The 16,104-nt window shown below is 36.2% G+C and overlaps 1 protein-coding gene across 7 annotated transcripts in view; it reads right to left on the bottom strand.

Moving 5' to 3' along the window:
• Positions 1–16,104, bottom strand: part of MKLN1 (muskelin 1) — a 381,880-nt gene that overhangs the window by 113,056 nt on the left and 252,720 nt on the right. For 6 of the 7 annotated variants that reach the window (XM_055590941.1, XM_055590940.1, XM_055590944.1 and 3 more), the window contains 3 exons: positions 14,682–14,770; positions 3,863–3,972; positions 702–894 (listed from right to left, as the gene is read on the bottom strand). In XM_055590941.1, coding sequence (XP_055446916.1) covers positions 702–894; positions 3,863–3,972; positions 14,682–14,770 — 392 coding nt within the window. Of the gene's footprint in view, positions 1–701; positions 898–3,862; positions 3,973–14,681; positions 14,771–16,104 lie in introns of those variants that run through there. The other variant, XM_055590945.1, reaches the window with a different exon arrangement.

Here is a 16,104-nt window from a genome sequence, read left to right as displayed (position 1 = left end):
TTATTAACTGTATACTAATAGAATTTTTTGGCTTACGCAAGCACTCCCCACCCCCAAATTGTGTGTGTGTATGTATCAGTCGCTCAGTGGTGTCTGACTCTTTGTGACCCCATGGACTATAGTCTGCCAGGCTCCTCTGTACATGGAATTCTCCAGGCAAGAATACTGGAGTGGGTTGCCATTTCCTCCTCCAGGATATCTTCTTGACCCAGAGATTGAACCTGGGTCTCCTGTGCTGGCAGGCAGATTCTTAACCATGTGAGCCACCAGGGAAGCCCCAAATTACACTATTAAAAAAATAACAACTTGTTATCAACAAAAATATGTAAAGGAATAGGTCACCGGTACTGAAAGTAACATTAAAAGAATTTTTCTAAGTCGCTCAGTGCTAGTCAGTGTTAGCATCTGTAAGTACATGGTTTTCCAAGATGAAAACTTAAATTTAGATACATGAGTTCAAATATGTTACTTGCTTATTTTTCAAGTTTCATTATCACATTATGGACCTGTCTTACAGAAAAGAAGTCCCAAACTCAAGGAGCTAAATCCTTAGAGTAAAAAGATGGGGGAGGAGAAGGGAAAGAAGAAAAGAAAACTAAGAACTGACACAAACTTACATTCTTTAAAAACAAACAAACCCTGTTTCTTGTATATACTTAATAATCGCCCTAATAACCAATCTAAGTATGTTTATGACATACCATTTACAGCTTTTTCAATTAATTCTTCACAAGCATCAAAATCACCCTTCAATACCAATTTATCATGCAGATCTGTTAACATTGGATGTTCCAGGGCAATCTTGGTTTTCTTTTGCAGTGATTCAAAGGCTTCTGTATAGTTATGTTGTCTAAAGTGTTTTAGGCAAAGGCGAATAGCTTCCTGTTCACGGTACTACTGGAACACAAGAGAAGGTATGAAAAAAAGAGATCTGGTTAGTTATTACTTTAGGAAATAATAAGTGACAATTACTAACCTAAAGCGAGCATTTTAAACATTAACTAAACATACTAAGCATAACTTAGCATTGTACTAATCCTATTCATTAGTATCATTACTAATTCCACTATTAAATGGCAAAGCTGAAGCCTAGTCAATTGTAATAACTTGCCAAAGGTCACAAAGTATATAGCAGAAAGATATTAAAGAGATGAAGATATACAGATATATATACTGGCATATTATTTCATGAAGACAAAAGATACCAAAAGATGAAACCAGGCCTAATTCTGAACCTTCAAGAAAAGAACCAGAAAAAATATTTATCAAATCTTACTTAAGATGATAAAAATAATAGCTTCCAAGGTTTTTACTGATCGGGCGACAATGTTGGTACTGAAAGCACAGAAGCCATTAAATACACGCTCTTTGTTCTTAGTTCTTAGTAATAAGTTACTAGTTGAATGACAAATATTATCAAATGTTCATGTATTTCAAATTCACAAACAGGTTTTATGATTAAAATCATCAGGAAGAAACTATTTAAGTTTCATAATTTTTTTCTAACCCTGAGCTAATTCATTGATTAAATAGCTATAAAGTAAAAAAAATCTCAATTAATTACAATCCAAAAAGAAATATTCAATGTACTGTCTCTTCCCTAAAAGGATGAATGCCAAAAAACAAGATCACATATATAATTTAAAAGAAAATTTAACTTCAAGTATAAGTTATGACATAGGGAACAGACTTATGGACAAGGGTAGGGGAGAAGTGGGAGATAATGAAATAAATGGAGAGAGCAGGACGGATGCATATACACTAACATGGGTAAATAGTTAGCCAATGGGAATTTGCTGTAGGACTCAGGGAACTCAAACTGGGGCTCTGTAATTACCTAGGATTACAGAGTGGGCAAAACGGAAGAGGGAGATTCAAGAGCGGGGGGGACATATCTATACCTATGGTAATTCATGTTGAAGTATGACAGAAATCAAACCAATACTGTAAACCAATAATCAATCAAAAATAAATAATTATTTTAAAAAGGAATAAGTTATAAAACTTCCACAAATTTCCTAAATAAGAGTACAACAAACTGACATGGAACCAATGCATAATAACCAAATAAAAATATAATTTACTTGTCAGCATTACTGTTTAATAAGGCAGGAACATTTACAAGACTCAAAACACTAATCAGTTTATAGTTTCTGATATTTTATTAATGACAGGTTACCAAAACACTTTTTCTTAAACACTATAGCAAGGTTTTCCCTCATCAATTAACAAAAGAATAATTCTACATACAAACTAACTTGACATTAATAGCTTCATATGCTTGGCTTCTAAATAAAGATTTACCTAACTATCTGGAACCATATTAAACAGTAATACCTTGTTATCATGCTGACTTTAATTTCTAGAGGTTTACAATAATACAGAGAACTTGACAAAAGAATGACCAAACAATTTTAAGTTCTCAAATATAATCTGTCCACAATGTTGTGGGGGAAAAGGTGCAATCTGCAATTTCTCACAGTATCAAGCAATTTGTGAATATATTAGAGAAAACACATGTACGCATCAGAGGCTAAAGAGAAAATATTTTCTGGTATCAGAAAACCTTACTCATTAATTTTTAAAAAAAAAAGAACCAAGAGAATTTAGAAGACTGTTAAGTATCTGCTAAGCACTGTTATGTGTATAACACTGTAATTGTCATTTTTAATGTTTAAGAATATCATCTCTACCTGGAAATAATTTAGAATATTACAGGCAATCCCAGAAAATATATTAAAAATATAGAAAAACCCAGAATCCACTTTAAATTGAATATAATCAAATCCCCACAATAAATTAGTCAAACAAAAAGTTCCTCAATTACACTGACCAGAAAAGAACTGAAACTCTATTAAAAAAAAAAAACTTAGAAAGACCCTATATTGCTTCCCAGCCTCCTAAGAGATGAGTTGACAGTTCAGCCCAAGAAGTCAGGAAACAGTGATTAGATTAAAGCTTATCATTCCCCTAAATATAAATAAATAGTCCTCCCCTCAACAAAAACATAGCAGAAAGAGTTAAATGGATATACATCAGAAACAAAGATGAAACATTAAAGGTGTTAAAAAAAAAACCAAAGACCCATTTCTTAATAATTTAAATTCACACTTCTCAGGCTGCATTTATTATATAAAATGACCTATGAATAAAATTGGAGAAGGAAATGGCAACCCACTCCAGTGTTCTTGCCTGGAGAATCCCAGGGATGGGGGAGCCTGGTGGGCTGCCGTCTATGGGGTTGCATAGAGTCGGACATGACTGAAGCAACTTAGCAGCACCAGCAGCAGCATGAATAAAATTATTAAATATTATCTTTATACTCCCTGTAAGAATAAGATCACACTATTTATAGACACTATCTCAAATTTTAGTTCTTTAAAAGGAAATGTAAACATTGCTATTTTACTCAACATGAACACAAAGGAGGAATACATAATAAAAGCAATCCAGAACCACAACTACCCGACTGAAAACTACATACAAATATTTCTATCAATACAGATTTGGAATATTAATATAAGAGCAGATTCTGGTGTCACGCTGCCTGCGTTGATGCACTGCCTTGAGCATTTGACAGCTGTGTGTCCTGAGGCAAATACTTATCCTCTCTGTGTTCTACTTCATCATCTGTAAAATATGGCTAATAATTGTACCTATCTCATAAGAGTGGCAATGAGTGAATAAGTGACAAAGAAGGTTATAACCTAGCAAAATGCAAATGTTTAATAAACACTGATTCATCTTTTTAATTATCATTACTGTTCTCAATATTTTAAATTAATCTCAAGACAAGAGCATGACACAATTCTCTATTACAAGCATCTGAAACATAAAATCAGTTTTTAAAATACAGTCCTACCTTACTATACCAGTTGAGACAGGGTTGTACTACATCAGGATCATCAATGCCACTAAGTTCAACATACCAGATGCTAAAGTTAAAGCTGGGTCCCCACGATAAGAGTGGAACTTGGAGGAGGAAAAAAAGAAAGAAAAAGAAAAAAAATTAACATAGTTCAAACAAAACTTTAGCAAAGTAAAACAACAATTCAAACTTAATAGTCAGCAAATTTTCTGAATCCTTTCTATATGCCCAGCACATTGGTGCTAGGGCTACAGCAGCAAAATGAAACATGATCTATGCCATTATGAGACTGCTTTAATTATAAAAACATGAGGACATATTCAAAGTGTCATGTATCTATCCCCCCCAAAACAGGACCAGGGCTAGATGATTTATTTTAGCAGGCTAGTTTTTATCAATGCCTCAAGAAACAAATAATTAGTATAAAAGCTATTTATAATTTAAACTGTATCAGAGCACAGAAAGAGACAAACTTCAACTGCTTAGCAAAGTGGCATATCCCAGAAAACAAAACCAGAAGAGAAAAGATTTAAGGATAATCTCAGCTCTGAGTATATATTCAAAATTTTAAATAATACTGATTTTTTTTAAAAAAGCAAATTAATTCTACCAGGTTTTCACTGCACTAAATAGAATTAGTTCAAGGAATGGAAGGTTGGTTCAACAGGAGTGATATTAATGTAATTCATCATGTTAAGTAAGTAAAAGAGAAACACATTTGATTACTTCAACAGACGCTAGGAGCAAACTAATAAAATTTACTTAAAAAAACCCCCCAAAACTCTTAATATATAAGGAACAGAGGCAGAAGAAAACTTTGCTACCTAGATTTTTTTCTTAAGTATCAAAACCTCAACCTACCACCCGCCTCAACCAAACCAAACCAAAACAAAAGACTAACGGAGAAACATTAAGTATTCCCACTCAAATCAGGAATATGACAGAGAGGCCTAACATCTCTACTATTCAACACTATAAGGGAGATCCTAGCCAGTGCAATCTGGAAAAACCCCTGCAAATTAAGAAAAAAATATCACCTGAAGATGATTTAGTTCATCTACTTAAAAAATTCAAGACATTTAACTGAAAAACTTTTATTTAAAGTGTATATGCAAGAAAAAAAAAAGCTTAAAATATCTCAGAATAAATTTTAAAATACACAAGGTAATAAAATTTTAAAACATAAATACTTAATATATTTCTAGATGGGAAAACTCAAAGGTTGTAAACATGTTGAGTCCCCTCAAATTAATTATAAATTTAATGTAATCTCATAATCCTTATGGTATAGATCCTATTTTTTTGACATCAGACAAGCTCATCTGAAAAATATCAACAAGACAAAATATCTAAAATAATACAAATAATAAGAAAATAAACATACTAAAAGATAAAGGAATTTTAAGTTTGGTATTAATGAAAGAAAACAAGGTAACATTACGGGAGCACAAGAGCGTGTCCAAACATCTCTGAAGGATCCAGAGGAATTTCACAGACTCAAGATAACATTTCACATCAGTAATGACAGGACACAGCAGACAGAAGTTTTTAACCTGTGATTGATAGGCTCCCCACAACCCTTTCAGGAGGTCCCATGTGGTCAAAACTACTTTTCATAATAAGACTGAGGCTTTGTAGCCTTTTCTTTTTTTTCTAAACTGTAATGACATTTGCACTCATGATACAAAAGCAATGCTGAATAAAACCATTGGCATCTTGGTAGTGCCATAAAAAGTAGTAGTATGAGAGTGTTCCAGTGTTCATTCCTTAATACAGTATGAACTGAACTGTATTCCTCGCCATCACACACCTGCAGTTAAAATACAAAACGACAATTCATTTAACAATGTCTTCTGCAAATAGATAGCCAGTGGGAATTTGATGTATGATGTAGGGAGCGCAAATCCAGTGTTCTCTGACAACCTAGATGGTGAGATGGGGTGGGGGTGTGAGGGAAGTTCAAGAGGCAGGGGACATATGTATACCCATGGCTGATTCATGCTGATGCATGGCAGAAATCAGCATAATACTGTATGGCAGTCATCCTCCGATTAAAAATAAATTTATTAAAAAAATAAAATGCTTTTCCATAAAAAAGAAAATAGCATAAATAAAGTAAGCTACAACAATATAGTTTACTGCATAGCTAATATAGCCAACATTTTATAACTTTAAATGGACCATAAGATATATTATATCATAACACTGTGCACTTGAAATCCATATAATTTTATAAATCAAGTATATTTTAATAAACAGTATAAAAAGTAAATATATAAATAAATTTATTTCTTGGTTTGTGAAAAGTTTTCTAAATTTTCTTAAATGATGCTCACTTTCATAGCTCCTAGAAACGCATAAATTTTTTTAAATAAAATGTCGTTTTGCCTGTAATATACACTTAAAAACGCAACATAAACTCCTAAAATTGTGATTGCATTATCAATTTAATATTAATTTTAACTGCAATGCTTAATTGTGCATTCATCCCTCTAATTAAAATATGATTAAAACATGAAAAATGTCTCTGATGTCGTGTAAAGTTAATTTTAGTAAATTCCTATCCTTAAGTACACATCATTTTAATATTCTGTGCGGCACAATGCGAAGTACACAAAAGGTACTTTTGCTGCACGTGAAAGTACGATGGCATTCTCAAGGAAAAGAACCTGTGTAAGCTATGAGCTGAAACAGCCACTGAAATAGCTCTGTAGGATACTATTTTTTCTTAAAAGAAAAGCTGACATCTAGTATTTAGATTTCAGTATCTGCCAGACATTTACCTGTCATTTCAAAGACAACAAATAACAGTATTTGTTGCCATGGACAAAATTCAAGCTTTTGAGGAAAAATCAGAATTTCGGAAATTCAGTATTCAGCATTGTGAGCTTAGCTACTTTCCAATACTTTTCTGATAAGACTGGTGGTAATAATAAGTGTGATTTTTAAAAAATATTATATAATGAAATGTTCCAACATTTGAAAAATTTGCATAACTCAGTGAATCACATTTTCTAAATTACCAATAAATGATTTTACAAAACCATACATGGATGAAAGACTGGTTCAAGGTACAAAACAGAACAATGGATTTTAGTATCACACCAACATGGTTCAGACTGAGTAATGTCTAAGAAACTAATACTTGTCAATTTTTGATTAAGTATCAAAACAGAGTATCTACAATATTTAATATCAGGGCTACTAATTTCCAAGTCCACTGCTATTTCCTAGCATATGAGACTCAATGAAGAGCTAAGATGTACTAGGTCAGATGCTTTCCTATTTTTGTCATCTAAAGGATGCTGAGTGAGTAAAGATAGAAAAAAGCAACAGGACCCAGTCATCAGGATATACGCAGGATTCCCGGAATGTTTAATATGACCTTCAGTTTATATGTGCAAATAACACAAACTTCCAAAAGTTTTATACTAACAAATACTGAATTATCATCACTGTTTCAGTGTGCATTTCTTCAGAAGTACCATTTAAAAAGCGTTATCTACTACATCACAGCAATAACCATTAAGCAGTATAAATATCAGAATAAAACAACATTCTAAACCCAAGACCCCAGGAATGCAGTCTGTAAGTGTAACTTATTAGTTAGTGATCTGAAATCCATTCTTAAGTTCCAAGTCCAATTTCAATAAAATCAGGAGGAAAAAAAGCTTACTATTACATCTATTCAACTCAGAAAAATGTTCATTTATTAAATCCTTATAAGCAACTGTGGGAGGGAGGTTAATTAGGAAATCATCTCACAAGATCTTCTATTAGACAAATAAAGAGTACAGTGAATTTTTAACAAACTGAAGGCATATATACAGGATGAGCAGACTCATATATACCCATTTCAAATATACACCAGTGATTTTTGGTGGCATTAACAACACTAATACTGAATATTATAAGACCCACTCTGTGTGTTTATCAGAAACCTAAATGTGAACTGGAACACCAAGCACATCTTCCTTGCTCCCTAATAAAAGATGCCTTTGTTCTCACCTAAAATAAAAAAAATTTTTTTAGAAACTCCTCCCATCCCAAGGCTAAGAGACTGTATCCTAAGATTCACTATCAGTTCTTCCAATTGGATAATCAGGCAAAGGCAAGATCAAGATCAATGCCTCCCACACATTTTCATAAAATGGCATGCATAGAAAATGACAAAATACTTAGTACACAAGCACACTAGGCTTTAGGATTCTGTGATTCTAGGATTGGCAGGGAGTCAATGTACACAGGTACACATACGTTCAATATGCTTTGTAGTATCATTTGGAAAGCTCTTGTCTAGATGTAAACAGCTCTTAGAAGATGCTGGTAACTTTAAGCTCAGGTTCTGGAAGACTATAAAAATTCAACATTAACTTCGCTGAAAGAGTGCATCTACTCTTACTCAGTTCAGTTCAGTTTAGTTGCTCAGTCGTGTCTGACTCTTTGTGACCTCATGAACTGCAGCATGCCAGGCTTCCCTGTCCATCACCAACTCCTGGAGCTTCCTCAAGCTCATGTCCATTGAGTCAGTGATGCCATCCAACCAACTAATCCTCTGTCGTCCCCTTCTCCTCCCGCCTTCAATCTTTCCCAGCATCAGGGTCTTTTCAAATGAGTCAGCTGTTCACATCAGGTGGCCAAAGTACTGGAGTTTCAGCTTCAGCATCATTCTTTCCAATGAATATTCAGGACTGATTTCCTTTAGTATAGGCTGGTTGGATCTCCCTGCTGTTCAAGGGACTCTCAAGAGTCTTCTCCAAAACCATAATTCAAAAGCATCAATTCTTCGGTGCTCAGCTTTCTTTATAGTCCAACTCTCACATCCATACATGACTACTGGAAAAACCATAGCTTTGACTAGACAGACCTTTGTTGGCAAAGTAATGTCTCTGCTTTTGAATATGCTATCTAGGTTGGTCATAACTTTTCTCACAGAGAGTAAACGTCTTTTAATTTCATGGCTGCAGTCACCATCTGCAGTGATTTTGGAGCCCCCAAAAATAAAGTCTGACACTGTTTCCCCATCTATTTCCCATGAAGTGATGGGACCAGACGCCATGATATTAGTTTTCTGAATGTTGAGTTTTAAGCCAACTTTTTCACTCTCCTCTTTTACTTTCATCAAGAGGCTCTTTAGTTCCTCTTCACTTTCTGCCATAAGGGCGGTATCATCTGCATATCTGAGGTTATTGATATTTCTCCCGGCAATCTTGATTCCAGCTGGTGCTTCATCCAGCCCAGCATTTCTCATGATGTACTCTGCATAGAAGTTAAATAAGCAGGGTGACAATATACAGGCTTGATGTACTCCTTTCCCTATATGGAACGAGTCTGTTGTTCCACGTCCAGTTCTAACTGTTGCTTCCTGACCTGCATACAGGTTTCTCAAGAGGACAGGTGGTCTGGTATTCCCATCTTTTGAAGAATTTTCCACAATTTGTTGTGATCCACACAGTCAAAAGCTTTGGAAGACTGTAAAAATTCAAGATTAACCTTGCTGAAAGAATGCGTCTACTCTACTTACAAACGAATGAATGCAGTAAGTACACAAAACACTCAGCGCAGTAACTGGCATATGGTAAATGCTCAATAAATGCTAGATATTAGTATTATTAACTCTTATTCCTATAATAATTTTCTGCTTAATAGTATACTTTTAAAATGTTACCTCTCCACATGCTCTCATGAAAGCCACCACTGGGGTACGTTCTTCCCCTACCTCCCCACCTCCCTCTGACAAGACACAGTACTCATCCTAGACTTCCAGACTCCTGAGGATCCAGAATGCAGGTTGAGTCCAGTCAAAGCTAAAGCTTCTCTCTGAACCTCTGACACCCACTCAGGCTACAAAAATACAAAAAATTCATAGAAATCTAAGTCATCTCATCTACCAAAAACCAGAACTCCTCCAGAATCCTTTCAAAAAATCAGTACTTCTTTCTGCCTTCACATCACCTTATTTCCTGATACAACTACTATCTTGGCTATGAATCAATATACAAACCTTTCTAGGCACCATAAAACTAATAACCTTATCCCATTCGACTTTATGTTTTCAGCCATCTGATCTAATCGCCCACTAAGGTTTTCCCTTCCAAACTTTAAACTTGCTCTCTTGAATCTAACCACCCAAATAACTACTCTCCGTCCTTACTAAACTTTCTTTTTACTTACAAAGCTTACCTGAAACTAAGCTTCTTCCTAAGGCCAACTCTCAACTTTCACACTAAGTCCTACTGAAGACTTCACTCCAGTATGGGCTCTTTGGTTTTTTGTGTGGTGATTCCCCTTGGATATTCAATGAACGCTGTGACTCAATCCCTCTCAGATTTAAATGTAAAATGAAAAGTACACAGGATTCAGAGTAAGCAAACTGTATTGAAATATAGCTATAAAAATAACTAAGATACAAAATTATGATATAGAAATATATATGCTTTTTATTGGCACATTAGCTAACAAGATTCTAGTGACAGGTCTAATAATTACCATAATTTCAAAGATACAATATTTGCCACAGTGTAACGTGATGAGAGATGGGAATACCAGGCCACCTGACCTGCCTCCTGAAAAACCTGTATGCAGGTCAGGAAGCAACAGTTAGAACTGGACATGGAACAACAGACTGGTTCCAAGTAGGAAAAGGAGTACGTCAAGGCTGTATATTGTCACCCTGCTTATTTAACTTCTATGCAGAGTACATCATGAGAAACGCTGGGCTGGAAGAAGCACAAGCTGGAATCAAGATTGCCGGGAGAAATATCAATAACCTCAGATATGCAGATGACACCACCCTTATGGCAGAAAGTGAAGAGGAACTAAAAAGCCTCTTGATGAAAGTGAAAGTGGAGAGTGAAAAAGTTGCTTAAAGCTCAACATTCAGGAAATGAAGCTCATGGCATCCGGTCCCATCACTTCATGGGAAATAGATGGGCAAACAGTGGAAACGGTGTCAGACTTTATTTTTGGGAGCTCCAAAATCACTGCAGATGGTGACTGCAGCCATGAAATTAAAAGATGCTTACTCCTCAGAAGGAAAGTTATGACCAACCTAGATAGCATATTCAAAAGCAGAGACATTACTTTGCCAACAAAGGTCCTTCTAGTCAAGGCTATGGTTTTTCCTGTGGTCATGTATGGACGTGAGAGTTGGACTGTGAAGAAAGCTGAGCGCCAAAGAATTGATGCTTTTGAACTGTGGTGTTGGAGAAGACTCTTGAGAGTCCCTTGGACTGCAAGGAGATCCAACCAGTCCATTCTGAAGGAGATCAACCCTTGGATTTCTTTGGAAGGAATGATGCTGAAGCTGAAACTCCAGTACTCTGGCCACCTCATGCGAAGAGTTGACTCACTGGAAAAGACTGATGCTGGGAGGGATTGGGGACAGGAGGAGAAGGGACGACAGAGGATGAGATGGCTGGATGGCATCACTGACTCGATGGACGTGAGTCTGAGTGAACTCCGGGAGTTGGTGATGGACAGGAAGGCCTGGCGTGCTGCGGTTCGTGGGGTCACAAAGAGTGGACACGACTGAGCGACTGAACTGAACTGAACCGAACTGAATGTGATGAGAAATACTTATAACTTCTATCCAAAACAAGTCACAGGTAATGCCAATACTGTAAGCTACTGCCTATATTCATAACTGAAGACAATGCTAAGAGTTTAGAGAACACAAAGATGTAACACACAGCCACTGATTAATCCTTATAAATCTCTATATAATAAACTCAAGAAGTATGAATAGGATGTCTCTAATGAGGCAAGCAGTTTGCTTGCTGCTTCTGAAATATGAGAAAACAGAAGACAGTTGCTATCACCAAGGATTTCAGAATCTACTTGAGGAAACAAAACTTTCACCCATCACAGAGTAAAAGAATTCAACATTCATAAAAAGACAGACTTAAGTTTGTATCCTATCTCTATTTCTACTGTACAGTCTTGGTCTAATCATTTAATCTACCTCTAAACTTCAGTTTTCTCATCTGAAAAGTGAGCATAATATACCTATTTCACACAGTGTTAGATGTTTCATAAACAATATCTATTCATTACTTTAAAGTAATGTAAGCACATATCCAAAAGCATATACCAAATGATATGTCTTTGATCCATCACTTACTAGCTATATACCCTGGGACACATCATTTGACTTCTAGTCTCATTTTCCTTAACCAAAAAAGGCAAGATTTTTTATCTTCCAGTGTAATGCTCAAATGAGATACCACTTGTGAAAACACTTACAAACGCAAAAGCAGTAGAAACAACACATTTAACTCTTTGCAACCCCATGAACTGTAGACCGCCAAGCTCCTCTGGTTCATGGAATTTTCCAGGCAAGAATACTGGAGTGGGTTGCCATTTCCTTTTCCAGGGAATCTTCCTGACCCAGGGATTGAACCTGTAACTCCTTTTTCTCCTGTACTGGCAGGAAGATTCTTTACCACTGAGCCACCTGGGAAGCCCATTAAAAACATATGAAGTTCTAAGTAATGATTGCTGAAATGACATGACGGCTCAAATCATGTGCATGTACTTTTTCTATGTCTAACTGATGCATAAGAGGACCTCTGTTTTCTTATAAATTTTTTAAGGGAACAAACTATTCAACAACCCTAAACAGGCTTCTATTCATAGTTCTTCTAATGAATAATATTAGAGGATTAAGAATTTTAGAAGCAGCAGTAGTACTTTCCTTCAAAGAAAACTGATGGGTATAGAATATGTACTCTGATGATTCAAATAAAATAACTTTAAAAAGAGAACATTTCATTTTGCATGACTAAGCAATCAGATGTTGAATAAGTACTTTAAAATATTTAAATCTAAATTTATTACATGAAAATATAAAATATTTTCACTGTTGCTACATTTGGAATGTAAGAATTGTTCAAGCATTGTTCAAGAATGTAAGAATCTATAAGAAATGGGTGGCATGCATAATGAGGAAAGAATTATTTATTAGCATGAAAGAAGAAACAACCAAAGAATTTATTTAAAAAATTTGCTTGTTCATCAATTTTCATAAACAGGATACAGGGTTTTATTTCCAATTACTTATTATAACAAACTATAGCTTCTGCTGCAAGCACTGTTACACCAAGCTCAGCCTGGGCGGCTACACGGTGCTGCAAAGGGGAGTTCTACTGCAAACCCCACTATCAGCAGCTGTTTAAGAGCAAAGGCAACTACGGCTAAGGCTTTGGCTGGAAGCAGCACAAGGAGCTCTGGACTCACACGAAGGCGGACCCCGGCACCAAGACAGCCTGAGGCCCCTCTGACCATCCATTCTCCCCCACCCTCGCTCAGGTAGATGGCCTGCATTAGGCAGCAGGAAGGGTGGGAGAGAAACTGGACAGCTGTGCCCGCAGTGAGGGTGGGGGCAGGGTCCAAAAGGCAAGAGGCCACTTTGCTCAGGCAGGTTACAGGGGCAGGGCTCTGCTCCAGAACTCCTTCTCCCCCTCAGCTGGTAGGGGTTCAGGAAGCAGGATTGGGGTTTGCTCATTTTCCTGCTTCCTGTTTCTTTCAGGCTTCCCAGGTGGTGCTAGTGGTAAAGAACCTGCCTGCCAATGCAGGAGACATAAGAGACTTGGGTTCGATCCCTGGGTTGGGAAGATCCCCTGGAGGAAGAAATGGCAGCCCACTCCAGTATTTTTGCCTGGAGAATCCCATGGACAGAGGAGCCTGGCGGGCTGCAGTCCACAGGGTTGCACAGTGTGGGACATGACTAAAGCGACTAGCACGCACGCCTGTTTATAGAAGAAAGTGAAAAACCAAAAAGTCCAATGATTCTAAAAATAGTTTTCCCTCTATAAATAGTCTTTTCAGATATTCTTTTTGTCTAATTCCATGTACAGAGGAGCCTGGTGTGCTACACTCCATGGCATCACGGAGTCAGACACACACACAATGAAACTATTTGACTCAATGAAATGAACAGGCCAACTTGCAACAGACTGGCAAATAACGATAATGGAGCTGTCCGTTTCAAAAGAGGATTTTTCTCCCAAATCAAAACACAGGATTCTGGCTTTTATTACCATTCTTTAAGGAATATGATTCACCATAATTACAATTTTAACATACTATTTTCAAAGGTATGAAATAAAGATGGAAATTAACAGTGAAGTCCTCAACTTTCATACCCTCTAACACAACTTATAAACAAAATAATCCTAAAAACATTAGTTTTGAGGAGGTATTACAAATACTTTTAAAGTTAAAACACTTGCTAAAAAGATAAATGCCTTAGATAGCATTTTTCAAGAATTACTTTGAAACTAATTAGTGGGTTATGAAATTAGTTTTTATGTGTTTGACCAACATTACCACACGCACAAAAAGGAAATACAAAAGAAAAAAATAGAAAATAACCATAATATACTGCCTTAAGGAATCCATCAGTATTTGGTTTTAGAATGATGCAACTTTAGAACTGATAAACCTTCCATAAAACAATCAAGGCTCTCAAATCACTGTATCTCATTAAATGATAAAGTATTTAGAAAAGATTCTATTTGAAATAACTGTCACTCAGGTACAGATTTATAAACTAGGGGCCAGCCAAACAGTAAACATTTTGGACTTTGTGGGCTATACTGTCTTTTGCAACTACTCAACTTTGCCATTGTACTGCAAAAGCAGAGAGATACTATGTGAAAAACTGGCATGGCGGTGTTGCCATAAAATTTTATTAAAAAAAAAGAAGAAGAAGAAAAAACAGTGAACCTACAAGATTGGGCCCACACAGGCTGTGTTTGCTGATTAATGGTATAAAGAATTTATTTCTATTCCAGAATGCTAAAAGCCTTACCTATTTTAATGAATCGACACGGAAACATCTGTTCATCAATTTTATGCTTTAAGGTAAATGTTTCTTTGTTATAATCATTCTTTAAGCCACTGTGGAAAAAAAATAAGATGATTAAATCTGATTTCATAATTTAGTAAACATACTAAAACAAAGATTAATAACATACCCAGATTTTAAGGTTTGACAAATACGAAAGGGATAATATAACGAAGTAGTTGAACATGAGAATACAGGACAAAGCTTGTACATTCACATCAACTGCACTATATGGTGGTCTCGTAATTAAATGAGGACTAATGAAAACGTTCAGTGTTAAAGAATGTGACTACAGTGCATGAAAATGTGTGACAAGGTCCAGTGTCCTTTGTGTAGAAAGAAAGAAAGTGAAGTTGCTCAGTCGTGTCCGACTCTTTGTGATCCCATGGACTCTAGCCTACCAGGCTCCTCTGTCGATGGGATTTTCCAGGCAAGAATACTGGAGTGGGTTGCCATTTCCTTCTCCAGGAGATCTTCCTGACCCAGGGATTGAACCCGGGTCTCCTGCACTGTAGGCAGACGCTTTTCCGTCTGAGCCACCAGGGAAGTACTGAATACAATGTAAAATATTCAAGCAGTAAGAAAACTGAAACCAATTCATACTCGTATCTTACAACCTAAACAGAGCCAGGTATTCGAATCTGCCAAAGAATTAAGTCATTAAATTCTGACTGAGATGCCAATATTCCTTTTTATAGCTCAATACATTTTCAAAGACAATCTTACTCTGTTGGTTTAACAGCATCCAGTTTGCCCTATGTAAAAAGAAATTAATATAATTTCTGTACTTAAACAACTTAGGACTGATTCAAGTATTTATGGAAAAGTCACTTACTTTCAGGCTGCCTTATATTCAACTGACATACTTCCATGGCTTAACTCAAATGCACTCTAGATGCAAGAATACTTATATAAAATACTGTGCTAATGGAACACACTATGTCACAAATATATTCTAAAACTGCATGACTTCATTTGTCCGCTCCATTTTATAACCCCTTTTTCATCATCTAGAGGGCCAATTAACATTCACTCCTGGTGGTCTATGCTGTCAAAACTCAAATTTACTGAGTTCCTTCCAAGAGGTGGGGCTTTCTGGTGGCTCAGCTGGTAAAGCATATGCAGGAGACCTGGGTTCGATCCCTGGGTAGGAAAGATCCCCAGAGAAAGGAATGGCTACTCACTTCAGGTATTCTTACCTGGAGAATTCCATGGACAGAGAGGAGCCTGGTGGGCTATAGTCCATGGGGTTGCAAAGAGTTGAACATGACTGAGTGACTGACACTTTTATTTTTTCGTTTCTTTTTCAAGAGGTACGCTCTGCACTAGGTGCAATCACATAATTTTACTCTGTTTAGTCTCCAATTTATACTAAGCTCTCAGGGCA

Source organism: Bubalus kerabau, chromosome 8 (assembly GCF_029407905.1).
Source record: "Bubalus kerabau isolate K-KA32 ecotype Philippines breed swamp buffalo chromosome 8, PCC_UOA_SB_1v2, whole genome shotgun sequence".
Lineage (NCBI taxonomy): Eukaryota > Metazoa > Chordata > Mammalia > Artiodactyla > Bovidae > Bubalus > Bubalus kerabau.
This window is presented reverse-complemented; position numbering and strand designations above follow the sequence as displayed.